The sequence below is a fragment of the Nelusetta ayraudi genome, unplaced genomic scaffold (assembly GCF_046127955.1).
Source record: "Nelusetta ayraudi isolate G7.1 ecotype Tasmania unplaced genomic scaffold, CSIRO-AGI_Nayr_v1 ptg000024l, whole genome shotgun sequence".
NCBI lineage: Eukaryota > Metazoa > Chordata > Actinopteri > Tetraodontiformes > Monacanthidae > Nelusetta > Nelusetta ayraudi.
In genome coordinates, this window is record NW_027466074.1 from 1,921,447 (window position 1) to 1,945,323 (window position 23,877).

Genomic DNA, 23,877 nt, shown 5'->3' on the forward strand with positions numbered 1-23,877 from the left:
TTGTGGAAACACACCCACTCCCACATTCAGGTGGAGGTCCTCCACCCCCCGCAAGATGTCCCGGTGTTGAAACTGTAGGAGGCGGCGACTCTCACTGGAAGTGTCGGGACTGTTCTTCGCTGTAGGGGAGCGCTCCTCGTGGAGCAACTCTACTTCCGGTGTAGGGAATGCGTTATGCAGCGTTTTCTTGCTTTGCATCGCTCCTCTGATGAAGTGAATGTTGTCCTGCAGCGTGTTGTTTTTTTGTTTTGTTTTTTTGCGTTTGCACCACGATCCTCTTTTTGTACCGTTGTAAACTTGTATTTGTGTTTGTGACTTTGCGTCGATTCCGTGCTCAAATACGCCATTGTCCCGTATTTGGCAACTAAAAAAGCTGTCCCGTAATGAACTGAGACGGGACGCACTTGACTTTGTCTCCACTCCGCCGCTCCGGCAACCCCAGTGTCCACGCTGAGAACTCTGTCCTCCGCAGTTCTTGGCATTTCGGCTCGCATTCCCAGAGGTGGGCAATGGGCATTCATTGCTGAATGTTTTAAAAAGCTTCTGGCGCGTGGTGGTGGGGTTTAAAGCGGGTGCACTGGGCTTGGACATTAGCGCAGCCGGAGGAAGAACCCTGGTTGCGGGTGCCGGTTCATCGGCAGGTGGTGCTGTGTGTGCGTGATGGTTGTGCGTTCACCGCTTGGCTGTGAAAGCCTGGAAACTTTCTCTGCCTTTTGGACTCATACGGTGCAGCTGGAAGAAAAGAAAAAAAATCATCATTCTGAAGGCGTAGCGGTGCGCCGCCTAATAAAAGCTCTAAAATTATTAATTAATATGTTTCTGTTGAATTTTATTTTATGTGCTACATAGATTTCCTTGTGCGCTGAGAATGTGCAAGTAGTGCGCGATTGCGCAAGCAAGCAGCTTAGAGGGAACATTGGTTAAGATGCAATAAAGTAAATAGACTATGAGTCAGTAAAGTACCCGTTCTCTACTTGTTCTGTAAAATAGTGGTGTGTGTGTGTGTGTGTGTGTGTGTGTGTGTGTGTGTGTGTGTGTGTGTGTGTGTGTGTGTGTGTGTGTGTGTGTGCCAGATAAATATCAGCTGTTTCCCACATTGACTGATGTGCTTTTGAAACTTTGATCTTGTCTTCATGGTGTTGACTTTCTAAATGTCTGTGGTGAATACATGGAGATCTTGACAGAAGAGAAATCTACCAACAAGCAGAGACTTTATCTGGATTGTCTTGTTGCTTTATTGCTTCAATTCAACAGTTGATCATTGACTTGACATTGTTATGCAGTATAGACTGATGGTATATTTCATGACTTATTGATTGACTGTTGTCACATTGAGCCAACAAGCAGAATCAAAAGACAAAATTCTCTCACAATATTTACATGCATTCATCTGATTGTTGACAAACGGATCAACAGTCAGAAGGTTGATCAGATGGATGAGTTGTTGAAAGGTCAAAGGTCAGGGCGGAAAGGTCCAGAGTGGAAACAGACCTCAGCTGTGTTTCCACAGTAATAAAGTTGTCATGTGGACTAATGACACATTATTAATCTGCGGGATGAATGGGCTGCAGAGGAAGAGAAACAACGTGGCACAAACATCCAGCAGGTGGACAACAGTCACCAGGAGCACCAACAGGAAGTGGCGTCCAGGCCCCGCCCACCCTGTGATTGACAGCCGGAGACACTGGGTAACAAACGTGAAGACAGAAGAAGAATCAAAGGTGAGAATTCAGCTCAGAGTCTCTCTGACGACTTCAGTCACACTTTCATCAACTCAGCTGAAGAACCTGAAGGAACATAAAGTCCAACATGTAGCGGCTGAGTGAAGGAGGTCTGGACTCTGTGGAGGAGCTCCATGGTTCCAGAGACGCTGTAGAAGGACAGAAGACCTGCTCTGTGGTCCAGGTACACTCGCACTCTGGAGGACCGAGGACCTGAGACACGAGTACTCATGTTGTTGTGACGAAACCAATATTCACCTGGGTAACAATATAAACTCCAGGATTTGTCATTTGCTGTGTTTCAATTCAGGTTCTGCACCCTTGAGGCCGAGTGTCCTCCGTCTGAAGGAAGCGTTCTTAGAGTTCCCAGCCTAGAAGGACGGACCAAACCCCGCCTCCCCGCTAACCACTCGGGACGGTCTAGCCTTCGGCGTATTTCCTCGTTTTCGTCACCGCCGTTCCCTCTGGCTGGCCAACCCCGGAATCGGCTAAAACGAGTGCGTATTTACGAGTGCGCATTTTGAGCGTCCTAAACACCCTCGGGAATTGGGACAAGCCTTCGCGCAATGCGATGACGCAACTTCCTTTCAAAATGCGCACTTCAAGGATGCAGAACCTGAATAGAGACACAGCAATTGAATCCAAATCTACTTTCCTCTGACCTTCCTGCTCTGCCGATGTTCCTGTAGGCCACTGCTACACCAACCCCCTAAAATAAACCACAGAAGTCCCTCCCCCTTCTCCACTCAACCTCCCAGTAACATCGTCCAGTCAGACCTTCTCTACTCAGGACCTGCTTCTTGTCAGTGAATCTGTCTGGATGATCACAATAAGACTGAACTTCCTCCATGAATGTCACTTTTCTGTTCTCCTCAGATAATAACAGACGTTTGTGCACTGTGCAGAACTTGCTGTATTTCATCTCTCAGCTTGGTCCAGCTGCTGCCACGTCCTCAAAGTATCTCAGAGGACGGATCTCCAGGCTGGAGGAGTCTGGAGACGGACTGAGTGCTGGCAGAGAGGAGAACCTGTGGAGAAACTGGCTGTGGTCCAGTGTGTGTGAGATCCTCTCCAGCTCAGCATCTCTCCTCTTCAGCTCCATCATCTCCTGCTCCAGCTTCTTCTCAAGCTCTTTGACTCCACTCACTGCTGCCCCCTGTGTGGATCTGACCTGCTGCTGCACCTCAGAGCGTCTTTTCTCCAGCAGACGGATCATCTGGGTGAGGATCTTCTCGCTGTCCTTCACTGCTTTATCAGCAGAGCCGTTGATGGACTCCACCCCCTTCAGGTCTTCCTCTGTGTGCTGGATCTTCTGCTGGATCTTCTGCCTGGTCTCCTCCAGCTCTCTCTGCCTCCCAGGCCTCTGTACTGCTGCTGACACTGTCTGATGACCTTTATGTTCATCCATACAGCATAAAGCACAGATGATCTTCTGATCAGTGCGGCAGAACATCTTCATCACCTCATCATGACGAGGGCAGATGTTCTCCTGGAGCTGCTGGCTGGGTTCCACCAGCTTGTGTCTCTGTAGGGGAGCAGCATCACGATGAGGCTGGAGGTGAGAGTCACAGTAGGAGGCCCGACAGACCAGACAGGACTTGAGGGCCTTCAGTTTCCTCCCAGTGCAGACATCACAGGCCACATCTCCAGCTCCAGCATAGCAGTGATCAGCAGGAGCATCTTGGAGTCCAGTCCCCCCCCCCGCAACGAAACTTGGCACGTTAACTTTGCCGACACGTTAGCGTAGCGCGACAGCGATAGCGTGCTTCCCCCCCCCGTCAACGTTAGCGCAATTTCCAACCAGCACTGCAGAGAGAAAGGCAATATCCAGGTGGAGTGAAAATACATCCCAGTGCCCACCATCACAGGCATATAGACGTAGATAAGATAAATTTACATAAAATACCAGAATGTTTGTCAATTTTTCATTAAAACATATTTTATTTATTTAGTTAGATAAAAATGTTTCCTCCCAGCACAATATGTATTTGTTAATTTAACTCACATTCCTGCCATCATCTTAACACAATTCAGTGTCACTTTTAAGTTGGAAAAGCATAATAATTAAATTACTTAAATGGCACATTTCAAGTAAAACTGTTGCTATTTAGTCTATTTGTGGTGGTATGTGAGTTATACTTCCCATAAAAAGACTTCCTTTTACATCAAGAATATTTAAATTTTTCATAGATGACTCCCAAAGAGACAGACATATTCTGTCAAGTTCTAACCTGAAGACCACTCTGTCCAAAAAGTCCAAAAAGAATTATATTGAATTGAGAGCAGCTGTTCTTATTTTCTCTTTTTTGAGAGAGATTTGCTCAGATTTTCAGTTGACCTGTTGATTTGATTTCTCTGATTAAAATTAAAACAAAGTCTGATATTTGGCAGCTTGTTTAATTCTTATACATAGGTATAAAATACATTTTTTATAATAACATTCACGAGTTTTCGTTGTAAAAGTCATCATTTTCATATACACAAGTTGGACATCTAAAAGTATCGGTATCTGTATTGGTATCGGGATACTAGCCTTGGTATCACCTGGTATCGTATCGTAAGGAAAAATAGTGGTATCGCACATCCCTACTTTCACACACACACACACACACACTATACTGTAAATGGCTGCAGTTTCCTTTACAAAAGTGCTACAGACGTCATTCAAACATCCATGTGTTTGTCTCATCAAGACCTATATTTTACATTTGACAGCCACTTAAAAAGAAATGCAGGTCAAAAATACACAGGCATATGATGATTAGACCTCTTCTCCCTCTTTGTCAACACACAAATGCCTGCAGTTTCCTTTAGAAAAGTGCTACAGACGTCATTCAAATACCTACGTGTTTGTCTCATCAAGGCCAATATTTTACATTTGACAGCATCCTCCAAAAAAAAAAAATGGAGGTGAGAAATCTGCATCATTTGCATTGACTTCTTTCAGCAGATGTCGCCGGGCGTCGGCAGAGGACGGGGGTCAATTGCGGGCGTCGACAGGGGTCAGGCGTCATCGGGGGTCATCGGGCATCGCGTCGGCCACGGCGGCTCAGTCCCGCAAACGCTGCTTGCAGCTTTAATTTATTGTTTTGATTTAATTTAATTTATTAGTGTTAATGGCTGCTGAAAAAAGGGGATGAATAGTTCAAATTCGAGTTGAAAGTAAAATATACAAATGTTGGTAGTACTAGTAATCATTACTAAGTACAGTTATGCCCATCTGTTATCTTTGTTGGGCTTGAGTTTATGATTATTTTTTTTACCCTGTGCATCTTTTGTTTTGTTAGTAGTACTTGTCATTGCTCCAACACGAGTAAACATGTTGCGTCCCACTAGATGGCGCATTTGCCTTATTTACAAGTACCACGGTCATCGGAGCTGATCGCTGCCACTCTCAGCAGCGTGCGTCTACTAAGGTCTACTAAGATTCCACAATCTATTACACCTCGTGAGCAAAACAGGCTACAGGTAAAATTAAACATCTTCAGTTGAGCAACTCAGGCAAGTTAAACTGATTTAAAAACAAACAAACACTATAATACTAGGGAAAGAATCCTCTATATGTCAAGAAATAAAACAGAACAAAAAAAAATGCTTACTTTAAATAAGAAAATTCAACAAACCAACAAGTGCAACACTAAAAAGCAAACCAACAATTAAAATAATGCTTAATTGCCTTAGTTTTGTCCCACACTTATCAGCTTAGCTACTAAGAATAACACACATTATTCACCTGGACAGAAGGAGGTTCTGAGGAACGTGTTGGTCCTGGAGCTTCCTGGTCAGGATGTTCGGGAGATCCCTCGGGCTCAATGTCTGGAGCGCCAACATATTTTAGAATTGCTCCTGCAGAGACAAAGCTCACTAGATCATCAAGCAAAACAGATCAGAAGCACATTTTCCTATTTTATTATTACAGTGATGTTGCAGTAATATAGGAAAATTAAAAATGTATTTGTTTTTAAATTAAACATTATGATTGCAGTGTCCCTTTAAAGCTTTTACCCAATTACAAAACTGTCACTTTTAAGAGTTTTTGGCATTACTTTACACACTGTACTAGTTAAAGTAATAAAACTAAGATAAATGACCCACTACCACAATAGTCTAAAATAGTCAACACCATGCCAAAAAAAGTATTTCCATAAAAAATTTCTTTGAATTATAAAACAGTAGCACATTTCTAATGAAGGGCCTACAAAATACAAACTAAGCTTAGTAAATTCATCCTAAGTTAAGGCTAAAATAACATTAAGAGTCAAATATGTGAGAGACAACTTCCACTGAACAATAACAGGGGACTGACTACAACAACAACTACAACATGCCCTCCCTCCCTCCCTCCCTGTTAGAATTTGAATGAACGGGTGTGGAGTCAATCAGTCATTCCCATGGCAGGATAGGCCAACTTGACAGGATATGGTCAACTTTCATAAAACAAACAAAAACGCTGATTCATGACGAACAAATATTAGCCAGCCAGCTAACATTTATCCGACGCTAGCTAGCTGGCTAGCAGGACAAATAAACAAACAGGACAAATAAACAAATAACTTACCTTTCCCCTTTGCAAGTTTTTCTTGATCAGTTTTCTTTTCCTTCCGTTTTTCCGCACCGCTGGGATAACTCCTTTTTGATGCCATTATGGTGTCTGTTTGTTTTTAATCCTCTCGCTAACGGGAACGAATGGTAGCTATCAATCATTCACATCATACCTGTCGGCGTCGCCGGCCCGCTACGTCACAACCTGCGTGACAGTGCGGCAAGCCCCCAGAGTCCAAGATGGCGTCCCATTCCTTTCTATGAAGTTGCTCACCCAGCGCATGGCTCCCAAAAACCTTTTGACTTCCGCATTGATGGGATAATACAGCATGCGCAGTTGTGTCAGTGTGGAGATCGTCACTGACAGACGTGCGCGCTCACGAACAGTACAAAATTCAACATGGAAATGAATGTATTTTTTACGGAACAACTGACGATTGTTGTTTCAAAATTTTATCAATAATAATGATTATTATTATTATTATTATTATTATTATTATTATTATTATTATATTAATAAAATAGTATTATTATAATAATATACTATTATTTGTGTATTAAACAAGTGAGCAATGTGCCACTGAATAATAAATGATAATTCTTTGAAGCAACTCTCTATGGACCATAACAGCACTGCCACACATATTTTTTTAATTAATAACCTCTTTGGAAAGCAGACAAAGTAATAAAATGATTGGTCTATTTATTTCATCAGAACTAAAAAAATAAAAAATAAAAACTCAACGATCTTGAAAGTTCCTCCCTTTCTCTTGCACCTGTCGATGTGTGTCGCTAACACAAATTTGCAAATATTTTGTCGTCCTCATGGAATTAAACAGTATACCATGTTAATTTATCAGTGAGTGCTCTCTCTTTTCATGCAATTCATCACTCTTAACATGTAATGCTGAATCATGAAAGCTATGGAGCAAAAAATAATAATTACATAAAACGACGAGTGAAATAAAATGTGTCATTCATTCAATAAAGATTTCATTCATTCATCTTCTATACCCGCTTATTCCTATTCAGGGTCACGGGGGTCTGCTGGAGCCTATCCCAGCTGTCTTAGGGCGAAGGCAGGGTGACACCCTGGACAAGTCGCCAGTTCATCGCAGGGCCACATAGAGACAAACAACCATTCACACTCACATGCACACCTACGGACAATTTAGAACGTTCAATTGACCTCACATGCATGTTTTTGGAGTGTGGGAGGAAGCCGGAGAACCCGGAGAGAACCCACGCAGACACAGGGAGAACATGCAAACTCCACACAGAAAGGTCCCAGGTCCGGGCCCCGGAATCAAACCCACGACCTTCTTGCTGTGAGGCGGCAGCGCTTTTATTTCATTTAACAAAGCATATCATTATTTCATCATGCATTTAATTGTTTTGTGGTCCTGTGTTTTAGTGCTTGATAATTGTATTCTGTTGTCAAATTTGCCCATCAAAGTCAGATTAGTAATCCTGTACATCAGTTTAAGGAAAACCAATTCTAGGTAATGGATTGCAGATCTGGTAGTGACCTGTTACAATGGAAAGAAATGTATACATAATAAGTACGTCTGTGTGCCCGATATTTTAGCTAACACTAAACTTTCTGCACAACTGTCTGCATTGTGTTTAAGTTTAAATTAGTTAAATATGTTTGCATACCCAATTTTAAGTAAAATTACACAAAAAACAATATTGTACATTTATTTTTGGAATGTTTTGCTTTTTACAGCTTTCCTTTTGGGGACAGAAAAAGGTTGCACAAATGGGTGGAAAATGTGAGAAGAAAAAACTGGACACCCAATGACAACTCCAGGCTGTGTGCTCTTCACTTTGAGGAGAAATCTTTCATTTTGCGTGGTGAGAGAAAGTGCCTAACTTCAACAGCTGTCCCAACCATTTTTAGTTTCTTCAAATCAGGTAAGAGCATGTCTACCAAACAAAAGGTAAGTGAGTCACACACACACACCCACACACACACACGTGATTTTGATCAAATCTTTGACCACACATATTCTAAAAAATGTAAAGAGGTGTCAGAGATCTTGGAAGAAGACAGTTTTCTCGTGATTCAGGAACCATGTGACAGCCATACTGTGTCTGATGTAGATGTAGAGGTCACAAATGATGTACAGATCACCAATGATGAAGAGGTCACAAATGATGAAGAGGTCAGAGCAACAATGAAGGGATTTTACATTGACTGTTCAGTTAACATGTTCAATGTTAAAATATTCACATGAAAAAAACTTGAAAATCATTACAGCAGACGTAAAAAAAAATTTATAAGAAAGTCTTGAAAGTTATCTTGAAATCATTTATGAGGATACTCATTATAATATTGATGAAGTGTTATTTCATGTTTTGTTGGCTGTTTCAAGGGTTTATTTAGTTTGTTGTGACACAATCTAAGGTTCAATTTGTAAAGAAATAAAAGTTCTTGTGAAAAAAGATAGTGGTCAAAGTGATATTAGTGTTATTTGTGTTTGTGTTTTTTGTAGTCTTGTCTGGATTTGTCCTGTTCGTTTCTGGTCTGTGTTTGTGTTCCCACTCTTGGCCTGCACCTTGTCGTGGTGAGTGGGCTTTTAACTAAGACAGGCCAATTATATATATTGTGTGAAGCCAGCAAAACAGTCATTATTATGAGAATTATAACTGAAGCACACTAAATAATACACCATAAGTCACATTTTGCTTTTCTGTTATTAATCTAATGTGTGTTATGTCAAGCCTCCACAGTGGCGTGTTGCAGTCAGGATGAGACGAACAAGGTGAATGGATGGACGGATTGATGAGCCCAGCGAGCCTCCACCATCCACAGACAAGCCAGTCCCATTTTCCACCCAGAAGGATGTCTCTTCCATCTATCTTTGCCTGCCAGGGAAATGCAACCAAACATAGTAATTACAGATGGTGTTGTCTCTGTTAAAGTGACACATGAAAAAAACAATATATATATATATATACATATATATATATATATATATATATATATATATATATATATATATATATATATATATATATATATATATATATATATATGTATGTATATATATATATATATATATATATATATATATATATATATATATATATATATATATATATATATATTTATATATACATATATATATACATATATATATATACATATGTTTTGTGATTCATGTTCATGACAATAACAATCGAACAGATTTTCTTCATTCTTCCAATGAGTTTCGCAAACAAACATGGAATTTTCCCTGGATCATACTAATACGTTTGTAGATTATATAAAGAAAATTATAAAACACATTTTTTGCGGTTTTATATTAAAGCAGATAGTCAAACGTAAATGTAGCGTGGTAATGTTGCGAAGACACATTTATTTTTGTTTTTCTTTGTTTCTTTAGAAGCTTTTATTTTGGTTTTCTGTGGAAGCACAACAGACAACACACATGTTAACGTCCGCTACTACGGTTCGCTCCGTATAGGTCTCACGAGCCACTTGAGAGACTTCCTCTCGAGCGTTATCTACTTTTTACACTTCAAAACACAGATCCATACCCGACTTCGACTTGAACTTATTAATCATGTCGTTTCCCACATTCAATCTTACTCGTATACATTTAAATATTCACATTTCTACTGAATAAACATCCCATAACGTTAAACGAACACTAACGTAACCGAGCGTCAACCCCGCCTCCTGGTAACCTAGCAACGGGCTAGCCGTTGTTTCCTCTTCGCTAGGTAATCACTCGGAGACGATACATTCAAAACGTAAATTTAACTCACATACCCTCGATCTCAGACTTCAATTACGAAACAGCCACACATACATTTGCTCTTATTTTCAACCCTTTCCCCTTCTCACCTGTGGAAGCACAACAGATAACACACACGTTAACGTCCGCTACAACGGTTCGCTCCACATAGGTCTCACGAGCCACTTGAGAGACCTCTCTAGCGTTATTCCCCGGGGCGAACACGACCTCCACTGGCAGAAGTGGGTAACTGCACCCTGCTCACTGATCACTCTCACACACGCCACAAACCACAACAAAAGCAGGAACAGTGCTTTGCCACAATTATGCTACATAAACACGTCCTGGTCCCCTCTGGATCCTCTTTTCCGGTCCTCGCGATCACTCTCTTGGCTGCGGTGGGCATGGTTCTGCCCGCGGTGTCTTCCTTTGTCAGGGCATTCTCTGGCCCAGTGACCCATTCGGCCACAGATGTGGCACGCCCCCTTTTCGCCTCTGTCTCCGCTAGTCGCCCTTCGTCAGTTGTCGTTGTTCCTGTAGGGCCGTCTCGCCGTGTCACTGAGGTGCTTCATCATGGTGAGGGAGGCACGCTTTATCTTCTTGTCCTCTGCATCGCTGGCCTCCTGCAGAAGCCTCTCAGCGTGCACTGCATGACGTCGGACCTCTGTCAGCCGGGCATCTTCAATCCCCACGCAGCAGCTTGTGTTAACTGCTTTGGCGATCTGGGGAGCAGCCCTTGTCTGAAAGCAGTGATGAGGCTGGCCGTTTGGTTGACGGCAGTCCTGATGAACGTGGCGACGCTGCGGCGTCGGTGCTGGAGTGCGCAGGGTTGTACGGTGGTAGCGTTGGATGAGGGCAGGCGGGAGGAGGGAAGACAGGCATGTCCAGGAGAGGGTCCCTCAGGCCTGTAAGAGAAGGATACAGACGATTTGGTGCATTTGAATGCTCGTGTGTGAGTGGCTCCTTTTCTCCCTCCTCTGGGGAGTGTGTGTGAGCGTGTGCACCCTCTGCCGTTATCTCTGTCACCCCTGTGCTCCAGCGCCCAGCGCTGTTCACACGTTTCTTTACTTGTTTCCTGTCCCTGACCTCTGCTTCAGGTTTCCAGAATGAAAAACACCTTTAATGATCTTTGATGATTTGAATCTCCCACCTGTTTGGGTTTTTCTTTTTTGTAACCTTTCCCTTGGCTATATTCAGTTTATCCCGGAGGTTTCTCAATTCCTCCATACTCAGTGATCCCCCCTCTGGGAAACCATACTTTTCAACCCAAACATCCAACATATCAAGACAATCTGGACCGTATTTTTTCCGCATGTCGTCCACAATTTGTCCCCCCTGGGGAACTGCAGCAGTCACTTTGCTCTGGTTCTTCCCCATCCCTGTCTAGACTTATTACTTGTAGCTGCACAGGCGTCCCTGTGCCCCCTTTTTTTACTCAGGCGCAAAAAGGTAGAGAAAAAATTCACCCCTTCGGTACTTAGTCACCAAAGGTTTTGCCCGCTCAGCCCTCACCAACCTTCTTGGATATCTGGTGAGCGGGACAGGCCCGCGATATGACCTTGACTGGCGCGATATTATGATTTAGCGTACGTTACGCTCAACGTCATTCCGTGCGGCAGGTAAAAAAAAAGGTGGTGTTGTCCCGGGTGTCCCAATTCCATCGCAAGCCGATCGGAGCCGATTATCACCCGGGTCGTTTGTCGGGTTGGTTGACCCGTTTTGTCGTGCAACAGCTGCAACTGCAAACTGCAGGCTTCAATTTACCGACGCCTTACACATGTGATGGCATGGAGACTGTGCATTGTAGCAACATCAGTCCCCTCAGAGAGAATCTTCTCCAAAACAGGGCAGATATTTACAGAGAGAAGAAACAGGATCAGCCGCACAAAGATGAGGCTCTTGGTTTTTCTCATTGTCAATCTTCACTAAAGGACAAAACTGTTATCTGAATGCTGATTTTTTTTTCTTTTTGTTTTACACATTTTAATTCATATTTTGTTGTGTGAGTTTCTGTAAGCGTATGTTGTTTGACTTTACATTTGTGTAGTAGTAAAAAACTAAACGTTTAAAATTGGTAATAGTTATTTAGATAGAGGCACCGAGACCCACCTGTGGGTCATAACACCCCCTCTCTTAAGAACTAAACCCTATTAACATACCTACAAACAAAACTAAACAAGAAAAACCTCAGTTCCCCTGAAATAAGAATTCCGCAGCTAGTCCACATGTACACGTGATAACGCATCTGCCAACACATTATCAACCCCCCTTCCTGTGGCAAATCTGGAGATTGAAGTCTTGGAGGAGCAGAGACCACCGCATGTACGGCTGGTTTGATTGCGCATCCTATCCAGGACCACGAGGGCATTATAGTCTGTAAAAACCTGACCCCAAATTAACATCAAGATGGGCATTGTCAGAAGGAGAGCCAAAGCTTCTTTCTTAACTTCCCAGAATGGACTCTGTGTGCGTGCTGCTTACTTGTGGCATGTCCCTCTACTTCTATGTCATGGTGCAAAACTGACGTATGGCGGGGGTGGTCAGAAAACAATAGTGGGTGGCTCTCAATTAATTTAACAATATCATGACGGGCTGATGCAGGCAAATGGGACAAAAACGAGCTTAAGTTATTCATAATTTCAGAGTTTCCCAGGCGCGCCGAAGGAACACCGATTTCTTTTTTTCAATGAGCCCTCCCTCCGCCAATGGGCATGGAGGGGGCGGAGGCTCAGGCGACATATTTTTCCAAGCGACGTAACGCCCGGTTCACACTGGACGCGGAAGCGCCACGAAGCGCCGCGAAGCGCCGAGCTCTTCCATTCGGCGCCGACGTTAATCAATGTGGTGGTTGCGCGGCTCGCGGCATGCATTTGTTGTTTCGGCGTCTGCTCTATTTCGTGCGCGAGCCGCGAGCGGTCCTCGTCAATAGTACAGGAAGTCGCTCAATAAAAACGTGAAAATCCGGTGAATTTTCAAAATAAACTAATTTCAAAATAAAAACCCAATGACAAATTCGATCATATATCATATTTGTATGTTATATTTGTCAGTACATTGTATCAGAGTGCGAGAGAGATTAAACACACACACACACACACACACACAGAGAAAGACTTGATCAAAATACGTCTGTTTGATCCTAGAGATGCCGGTCAATGATCATTATGAAAGAGGTCTTTGTCTTGAGATGGACACCTGAGTGCGTGTTTCTATTTATTTACACACACACGCACAAAAGTGAGCTATGGAGCGGGCTGGCTACGGGGCGAGGGGGGGCGATGACGAAAATGATTTTTTTTATTTTATTTTTTTTAAAGAAAAAAAAAGAAGTGAAAAAGTGGGAGTGAAAAAAAGAGAGCAGAAGCGCTTGTCGACTGTCGCGGAGCTGTTCGCGTCTGGTGTGAACCAGTTGGAGCCTCGCTCGCGAAATTCGTTGGCGCGGCGCTTCCGCTTCCATTGAAATGAATGGCACGAGCCGTTCGCCTGTTCGCGTCTGGTCTGAACCACTACATTCAGTGCGTTTACATGGCACTAGAGAAAATCAAATTATTGCCTTAGTCCGATTATGATCGGAGAACTCACGTGCATGTAAACACCTTACTCCGATTATGATTGGAGTTTGAGAACTCCGATTGGAATCGGAGAACTCCGATTGAGACACCCAGATAATGCGATTGGAATTCGAATTTCTCTGCCATGTATACGCCTTAATCGGACTATTAACTGGACAATGCGAGTGCGCATGCGCCACGCATCGCTCTCGCGACTCATGACCGCACAACTACGTCGTCTAACAAAACAGACGGCGCGAAACAACCTGGCAAACGCGAATAAGAATGTTGACATTTGGAGAGAGGATGAGACCGGGGCGATGCTTTCTCTTCTAAAAGAGATGGACATATTAAAATAACGCGCAACGGAGACCTTTTTAAAAAGGGTAGCGCAGCAAATGCAGGGCTCCGGCTTTGCGCACCCCTGAACAAATACGTATTCCTTCGAATTTATATTTCTACCTTTTCGTTCACATTTTTTGTAAATTAGAAGAATTTTAACTTTGTAAATAAAACCACAGCAAAGAGATGTTTTCCTGATTTGTTTTTATTTGAGTAATTTCGCTGTTATTCTGCTGGAAACGGCGTGCAGCGGCACCAGCTTCCTCCACGGTCGGCACTTTAATGAGCGTGTGTATAACTGAAGACACCGTTCCTTTGCAAAACCTGTACACAAACTCTCCCACCAGTCTGCTCCGAACCTGAATCCAACAAGAACGAGAGTTTGGGGTCCGTAGCGACGGCACAAAGCGTAGCATCGAAGTGTTGTTGTAGCCCTCCAACAGCAAACAACGTTCTTGTCTGCCTTTTAAAATAACCAGGAGCACAAGACATAGGGTACACCTTATCTGCAAAGCAAGTAACACGTACATTATGAACTATCGTTCCATATCATAATAGATTTAATATGTCAACCGAAAGCAGCTGACCGGCTGAAAAGACTCACTCCACCCCCTAGTGTTGGGAGGAGGACCCGTCAATAATTTGAATTTCTCAGCTGCATGTATACGGGGACCAAGGTGAGAACTCCGATTGGACGAGAAAACCGAATGATTGCTTAGTCCGATTAAGCTCTGCATGTAAACGCACTGATTGATTAACATGGGCGCTGAATGGAAGCGCTTGGCGATTTGCAGCGCTTCACTTCGCTTCGCGGCGCTTCGCGGCACTTCCGCGTCCTGTGTGAACCGGGCGTAACTTTTCAACATTTTGACGTGGCAGACGCGGGATGATCGTTTTCTATCAGGAGTGTGCACTACATAATCTGTATCGGAAAGTTTGCGCTCCACGACATACGGACCAGAAAAACCAGCCTGCAAACCGGAACCGGGTAACGGCAACAATACCAACACACAACGCCTGTCTCAAAAACTCGAGCCACAGCTTTCTTGTCAAACTGCCGCTTCATTTTAGACTGGCTGGCGACAAGAGTTTGGTGAGCAGTTTCACAAGCACGATGCAAGCGTTCACGAAAAAAAATTACGTAATCTAACACATTATTCTCTACTCGCTTAACATCGGAAAGCCACTTACCCCTTAACAGACGCAAGGGTCCTCTCACCGAACACTAAATCAGCTGGGCTGAACCTGAGGGACTCCCACACATACAATCGACGACTGAAGATACACTTTATGCTGCGGAACCATCACTGTGCTCATTTTAACCCCCCCCCCCACACACACACACACACACACACACACACACACACACACTAAAATATACGAATTGCAGTAGGTTGGTTTTGTTGCTCTTGGTTGTCCGTTAGTTTTTTGAGAGTTAGTAGTAGATAGATCCCTAGATAGTAAGTTTGATAGATGGATAGAAATAGATAAGTTAGTTAAAGTTACACACACGCACATATATATATATACATATATATATTAATCTCTTTCAATGAACTCCAAAACATACATGGTCAAAATCCATATTATTATTATGTTGTGGTTTTTTTTAAATGCTCATACAAAACAAGAAAAAAGTGTCACATCCACTTGTAGTGCATTATTTTTGCCAGCAAGCTTCTCTTGTTACTACTGACCACATTGACCCATATTTTCCATATACTCACCTGAATCAGGTACCCTGCAAGGGCAACGACCTTCCCCGAGGTGATCCGTGGAGTGACGTGCAACCAGCATGTGACCTCTAAAATGAGCTTCCACCCACGGAAGTACCATAGGAGGACACGGATTAAATAGTATGGCTTGTCCACCAGAAGGCTGTATTATGGTGTACATAATATAAAACTTCGGCCCAGTTCTGCTTGTATTGCATTGTATTGGTTGGTGTTCCTGAAGTTTCATTTTTCATCCCTTTTTATTTTTTACATCCATGTTTGTGATGAAATTGTATTGTGAATCGCTAGCTCGCATTGCATGCTGGGAAACAGCGTCACTCAAGGAAGTTTTGGCTTCGCTGACACGGTCCTGAAGGGAAGTGGGTTTTAGTGCACTGGAACGGGATGAATGTGTTTAATCAAGCAGTACAAACCTGATTAATTGTCTTAATACTTCACTTGGAATGGCCATATTGTTTAGGATTAGAATTAGATGACAACTTCTTCACAATATTTGCAACTATTCAATTTGACCAGCAGGTGTCAGTAGAAGACGAAATTTCATGTTGACTATTTCCTAATGGAAGTGCTCTCTTGACGTTGGATTTTTCTCATAATTATTTGAAGTGTAGGCCTGTATCTGCACACAATTTGAAATTCGTCCCAGCGCCCTGAGCTGTAAATTTGGACGGTGTAAAATGAAAATGGCCAGCTGCAGCAGAAAAGTGGACCCATATATATATATCTGCAATTCATATTTTAACGGTTTATATAGACCCCTGAGGCTCCATTCAAAATGGGGGTTATTGTAGGAGAGTTGCAGTCAACTGAGATTTGGAGAGAGTTTGGATGACTAGATTTTGGATAGTGTTTATAGTTTGGAGTGTTTGAGACTAGATAGCGTTTAGTTTGGAGATAGTTTTGAGAGCTTAGGGAGAGAGTGAGGAGAGGAGAGGTGATAGGATGGAGCCCCCTGTCCTGTACATCAATGTCCATGTTACACAAGCATCTATGCCAGGGGTGCCCATTACGTCCATCGCGATCTACTGGTCAATTGCGAAGGGAGTTTGGGTGATCGCATGGAGAGAGAGAGGGAGAGAGAGAGAGAGAGAGAGAGAGAGAGAGAGAGAGAGAGAGAGAGAGATCCGCGTCAATTACAGCAGGTAGAATCGTTCAGGCAGGATTAGAAAACACGGTGGATCTGGTTGATTTTGGTCATAATGTACGATGTGCTGGATTTTGTTCTTAAATGTGCTGTGCTTTACAGTGAAACGTAAATGTGACTATCGGCTTCGGCACTATTCAGATCAAATAAAGACCAGACAGGGACAGGAAAAAGAGTTTCGCTGTTGTTTTACACGCAAAACTACCGGGGTTGTCGCGTGAGCTTGCAATCCTGGCATAAACTGATGGAGACACCTCGCTCGGAAAATGCGCTTCAAAGTGCGCACGCACTGCAGACGCGCCGGAGATCCTGGGAGATGCTGCTGGCAAAACGTCTGCGTCACACACACACACACACACACACACACACACACACACACACACACACACACACACACACACACACACCAATTATCCCTAACCTATGCGCTGGAAAACAGAAAACTATACAGCAAAACATCTTAACGTAAACACACTTTAATTGATAAAATCAAACATAAGCAGATATAACCTAAACAATTTTAAACCATGAGTTTTCTGTGCAATGATGAGCATAAATGCACATGGGAACATGTTGACCCATTTAATCCTCTTTCTTTCTTTATCATTGGACTACAAATATATTGCTGAATGACTTTTCCTGTTTTATAGGAGGTGGATCTTTTTGACTTGCTCATTTTAAAAGTAGCTTGCATGTTGAAAAAGTGTGAGCACCCCTGATCTATGCCCTTTTCCAAGTCCCACAATCACTTTCACTGTCATCTGCCTGATTACACCCATGCCATTTTCAGAAAAAAATTGCACAAACAGAATACATTCAAAAAATGTATCATACACATAGTTATCAAGTCAAGTTATTTATTTATTGTCATTGTTGAACAAAGTTAACAACAACATTTGTTTGGAGCATCCCCATAACCACTGGCATCAGTACCCATAAAAATAATCATAAATAAGTGAGAAAAAAAAACAAAAATATATATATAATTTATGTACAGAAATTATTTGGTCATTCATTTTTTGCAATTCATAGTCATTCCCAACAGACATAACAGACACAAAAATTCAATGCATCACACATGGTTCAGACACAGCTTGCCTGTGATTGTACATTTGGCCAGTAGGTGGTTTCGTGTGCACATGAAGCTTCGAGAAATGAACCGTTTCTCGAACCAGTTGGCTCAAGTGGTTCAATGCCTCATGAGGCTTCACCTCACCATCACTAGTCATGACACACAGCTTGCTGTTTGGCTCCACTTGTTGTAGTTCTGTCAGCCACCACTAGATGGAGCGCTCCTCTTCAGTCTCCTCCTCATCCTCCCTCACCTCCACCTGTAGAGAGAAGAAGAGACAGCAGGAGTCAGGACTCAGGGTCCTTGAACGCATCATCACAGAGACGCTGACTGTTGATGGAGATGGTGGAGTGACTGGTGAGAAGAAGCAGACTCTCAGTCACATGTCTAGTGTGGAACATGTGAGGGTCATGTGACCATGGAGTGTTGGACTGATACTGAGGCCTGATGAAGATGAACTGATCAATAATTGGGTGGTGAACTGAGAGAAGAAGCAGTTTGGCAGCAGATGTTGGATGAATGAGGAGCAGCTGGACGTCACCGTCCTCCTCTCACACTGTGACTGGGAACACTGGACCTCTGCTGTGGGATCAACTGGCTTTGGTGCTGGAACCATCATCCAATGGTTCTAAACCAGTACTGACCTCACACTCTCCAGTTGATGGTCACTGCTGTAGACAAGATCCATTAGTGGCTTCACTCCTGAATCCTGCAGCTGGTTCCCATCCAGGTCCAGGTGTCTGAGGTGGGAGGGGTTGGACTTCAGAGCTGAGAGCAGCCAATCACAGCTGAGCTCTGACAAACTGCAGCACCACAACCTGAATACAGAATAAATGATGGAGAGTTTATAATGATGGAGTTTTTCCAGGGTGTCATCACTCTGAAAATCAAAGTGAAATGTCCACTTCAGAATCTGCAATCTGCAAGCTGACCACTAGATGGGAGGATTTTACACACTGTACCTTTAAACCCAGTTTCATTCATTTCAAACACAAACCAGTGACTGCAAATTGAATTTCCAACAGCAGTCAAGTGAAAATCATGACAACAATAACAAGAGTGATAGAAGTTGTAGAGTGAAGAGGGTGAACTGACCTCAGAGTCTCCAGTTTACAGTCTGGACTCTGCAGAAAACCACTCAGCACCTTCACTGTTGAATCCAGAAGGCAGTTCCAACTCAGCTCCAGGTGTCTGAGTTGGGAGGGGTTGGACTTCAGAGCTGAGAGCAGCCATTCACAGCTGAGCTTTGACAACCTGCACCTCCACAACCTGAATAGAGAAGAAATGATGGAGAGTTTTTCCAGGGTGTCTTCACTCTGAGAATCAAAGTCAAATGTCGACTTTAGAATCTGACACTCATCAAAGGAGAGAGGGTGAGTGAATGAGCGCTGCAATCTGAAATCTGACCACCAGATGGCAGGATTTTACACACTGCACCTTTAAACCAGGGGTGCTCACACTTTTTCAACATGCGAGCTACTTTTAAAATGACCAAGTCAAAAAGATCTACCTACTATACAATCGGTGTGTGTGTGTGTGTGTGTGTGTGTGTGTGTGTGGAACGCAGATGTTTTGCTAGCAGCATCTCCCAGGATCTCCGGTGCTTCTGCTGTGCGTGACTTTGAAGCGTATTTTGTGAGTGAGGCGTCTCCGTCAGTTTACGCCAGGATTGCAGGCTCACGCGACAAGCACGGTAGTTTGGCGTGTATTTAAAGAAAACAACAGCCAAACTCTTTTTGCTGTCCCTGTCTGCTCTCATACAGAATGCAGGTATCTGAAGTATACATTGATTTTAACAATTATTACAGTTTCAGATTTAAAATGAAATCTGCTTTATGTCTCCTTTATTTGATCTGAGCGGTGCAGAAGCCGATTCGTCTCATTTACCTTTGACTGTAAAATACAGCACATATAAAAACAAAATCCAGCACATCGTACATTATGACCAAGATCACTGAGTTCCTGCCTGAACCATTCTACCTGCTGGAAGTGACGAGGACTCCACATGATTGACCTAATGGACACCCCTGCTTCAAACCCAGTTCCACTCATTTCAAACACAAACCAGTGTCTGCAAATTGAATTTCCAACAGCAGTGAAGTGAAAATCATGACGACAACAACAAGACTGATAGAAGTTGTAGAGTGAAGAGGGTGAACTGACCTCAGAGTCTCCAGTTTACAATCTGGACTCTGCAGAAAACCACTCAGAACCTTCACTCATGAATCCTGCAGCTGGTTCTGACTCAGGTCCAGGTGTCTGAGGTGGGAGGGGTTGGATTTCAGAGCTGAGAGCAGCCAATCACAGCTGAGCTTTGACAACCAGCAGTACTCCAACCTGAATAGAGAAGAAATGCAAGAGCAACTCGATTTGTTTTCTTTACCAAGCGCTTCGCCATTTGCCGTTTGTCGTTTTCGCGAATATGGTTGAACACACTCGCGACGTCGAGGGCATTCCCGGTTCGCCTGCCTCTCCCCAAAAGACGAAAGTAAACATGTATTGAAAAAGCTGTTTTCAAAAACTGTATACACATAAATGTATTTGTACAACACCAATAGTAGCTACTTGTATTCACGGTAAAATGTACCTGACACGGAAGTTCTGTGTCAAAGGAGTTGGCGTGGATGTCCGCTCTGACCGGGAACATCGACGCGGACACGGAGCCAATCCAGTGCCCTGCTCGTCGCTACGTCACCACTAAACTCGCTTCGTCTTGCTCGGACCCTGGGGGATTGAGGTACCAAAACAGCGCCCCCTACAACTGTGTAGTAGCCAGTGCAAACACCCTAACACCATACCATGGCGAGGCGAGGTGAGGCAATGAAAACACGCCCTTTCATTCATTATCAAACAAATGTGACTGCAAATTGAATTTCCAACAGCAGTGAAGTGAAAATCATGACAACAACAAGAGTGATAGAAGTTGTAGAGTGAAGAGGGTGAACTGACCTCAGAGTCTCCAGTTTACAGTCTGGACTCTGCAGAAAACCACTCAGCTCCTTCACTGATGAATCCTTAAGGTGGTTCCAACTCAGGTTCAGCTCTCTGAGGTGGGAGGGGTTGGACTTCAGAGCTGAGAGCAGCCAATCACAGCTGAGCTTTGTCAACCAGCAGTTCTCCAGCCTGAATAAAGAATCAATATTTGATTTCTTCCATGGTGTAAATGTCATATTCAGAGTCATTTCTCCCTGTTGATGATCCAGATGTGCAGCTGTTGGGATCACTGAGTCATTCCCTCAAACGACTCATTGTGCCAGTGGGTTGTCAACACAATAACAACAGCAGTGTGTCAGTCAGTGTGCAGCCAATCAGCAGTGAAGATGGAAAATAATCAGTGAGTCCTTTGTGTGCTTGTGGCTGTTTTCAGTCATCAGAGTCTCGTTACAAGTCAAACACATTCAAAGGACAAGATGAAGAAATACTGCTGCACTATTAATCTGCCTCTAATGTTTCTTCACAGGATCTTCTGCTCAGTCATGTGACCTTCATCACCAATCAACAACTTCCATTGAGCTCCAAAGTGACTGGAGACATTTTCCACACTTTCTTCCACCATCCAAAGTCTTTTCTGGCTGCAGATTGTTGACATGAAAATATCAACAACATCCACTTTGTCTAGATGAGTCTTGAATATCTGCTTCAAAGTCTTCACACTGAGCAGCGTTACACACCAGTTGTCATCTGCTGACACACACTGTCCACCAGTAGAAAGCAGGAACTGACCTGAGAACTTCCAGTCTGCAGTTTGGACTCTGCAGTCCAGCACAGAGCAGCTTCACTCCAGGATCCCTCAGGAAGTTCTCACTCAGGTCCAGCAGTGTGAGGTGGGAGGGGCTGGACTGCAGAGCTGAAGACACCACTGCACACTGAAGCTCTGAGAGTTCACTGGATGAAGGAGAGCAGAGAGAGAAGTTGTGGTCGACATGTGAGATTCTAAAGACAGTGAAAGTGAATCAAGACTCATTAATGTCTGATCATCATCATCATCATCATCATCATCATCATCACCATCATCATGTAAATGGAGGGAAGTCCCGCGGTGGTGCAGCATGTGTTTACATCTGTGGTGCGTGGTGCCGGGACACTGCAGTGGTATGCAAACACTGTTCACCACTGGCACAGTTGATGATCATAAAGTGCCGTCCATTCTATCTGCCCTGGCAGTTTACTGCCATTTTGCTAGTTGCAGTTTACATCCCTCCCACCAACAACAGCAGTGAGAGGAACGCTGCACTCAATGAACTGTACCAGGCCATCAGTGATCAACAGACAGCAAACCCAAAAGCTTTACCATCCTCACTGGAGATTTTAGTCATGCTGACCTCAAGACTGTCCTTCCAAAAGTCCACCAGCATGTTGGATTTCCAACAAGGGGGGACAACGCTTTGTATGTGGAGATGTTCCGAGGGAGGAGCAGGGCTCGTGCTCATGTGCGATCAATTCCACGAGGATTGGGACGCTCAAAGGAAATGGGTGTGCGTTTGTGCATTCGCAACATTTTGAACATCCAGATTTTTTTGTTTCAGGATGAAATCCATGTACGTTTTTGTAAATGAAGCCCCAGGTCCTCAGTGTCTCCACTACAGTGTCCTCAGTGTAGCTTCACACTCCAGTGTGTTCCAGCCACTGAGTGTCAACACGTCCTGTTGTGACTGACAGTGTTGCTCTGATCTGCTGCTTCAACTCAACATGATGCTCAGTTGTGTGTAAAGTCACTGCAGCTTGGAGCTCCACTGGATCAGAGATCCTTCACTGGCGTCTCTTCGGACTCCAGTGCATCTTTGATCCAACTGCTGTTTTATTGTCTGCTGCCAAATGAAGGAAGGATGTGATGTGTTTGTTTGTTCAATGTGTTGATTGACTGTCTGCATGAATCCTTCACACTGAACAAAGCTCCTCATTCTGCCACCGTCACATCTTCATCTCCATCCTAGACTCCAGTGGAGCAGCTTCACTGCACTCACCATCCAACACAAAGCAGCTGAGTTAACCCTGTGTTGACAGCCTGCTGCTATAAGTCACCACTCAGTGTTTCCCTCATTGTTTTCTTGGAGACCTGCAGCCACAAGTGGATCTGCTGATGTTGATCCACCCTGTGACTGGAGGAGCTGCTGATATAGCAGAGTGGCTAACACCAAGAGCGCACGCGCACACACACACTCATCATCTCCTCATTTTCACCTTCTTGCGTTCATATATTGGTTCTACACAGCAGTAGGTTGTTTATTGTCATAGAAGAGCCTTCAAACATAATTAGTGGGTGAATCTGATAAGTGGCAGATTGTACCAAACGGCAGAAATATTGGACAGCATTGTGAAGCCATTAGAAACTTCCTTGGCGCTGAGCTGCACAACCAGGGAAGAAGCACCACAAAGCAGGTGAGAATCATTGTTGGAGGAACAACACTGTGGAGTTGACCAAGAATTCTCTCCAGGTCTGTGTGTCCACTGGTGGTGGCTGTACTTTCACTTTCACCTCCTCTTCACCTTCCTGTCGTGTTTGGGTCAAATCTGATTGATGTACAAGTTAAAACACTCATAAATATTGTGTTTTACATCTGATTGCCTCAAGGCCTTACACTCTACGCACTTGAACATATAAAATTAATTTTGAGCTCTTTCATTGAATTTTGAGTGTTTTAATCAACACCTGTGGTGTTCCCGGTCAAAAGTGACCGCCATAGGAAATGAATGGGTATCCAGACCCATACACACCACCCCAACTCATTCACTCACCAATTCACTCACTCACTCATTTCACACTGAACAAAGTCTTTTGCAGGTACACATCTCTTTCCCGGGCTTACGTGCCGACCGTCCCAGGTGAAACAACTTCCTGATGAAACAACGTATCATATCTTATCATTCATTCATCATCCGTACCTGCTTGGTCCTGGTCTCTGCAGCACATCTCATGTCCAATTTCCAGCGTTTTGGGTTCTTCCAGTGTATAGATCGTTGGCTGTGATCTACCAACACTCCTCGCCTCTGATCTGCGACTAAAGTAAGGGGCGGGAGGTGAA

At 43.7% G+C, this 23,877-nt stretch overlaps 1 protein-coding gene across 1 annotated transcript in view; it reads right to left on the reverse strand.

Moving 5' to 3' along the window:
• LOC142889835 (uncharacterized) overlaps positions 1–23,770 on the reverse strand; it is an 89,316-nt gene extending 65,546 nt beyond the window's left edge. Inside the window, exons 1-2 of the mRNA XM_076028491.1 lie at positions 23,738–23,770; positions 23,142–23,200 (exon numbers count right to left, since the gene is read on the reverse strand). Of these exons, the coding sequence (XP_075884606.1) occupies positions 23,142–23,200; positions 23,738–23,770 (92 nt within the window). The remainder of the gene's footprint in view (positions 1–23,141; positions 23,201–23,737) is intronic.
• Between the last annotated feature and the right edge of the window lie 107 nt (positions 23,771–23,877).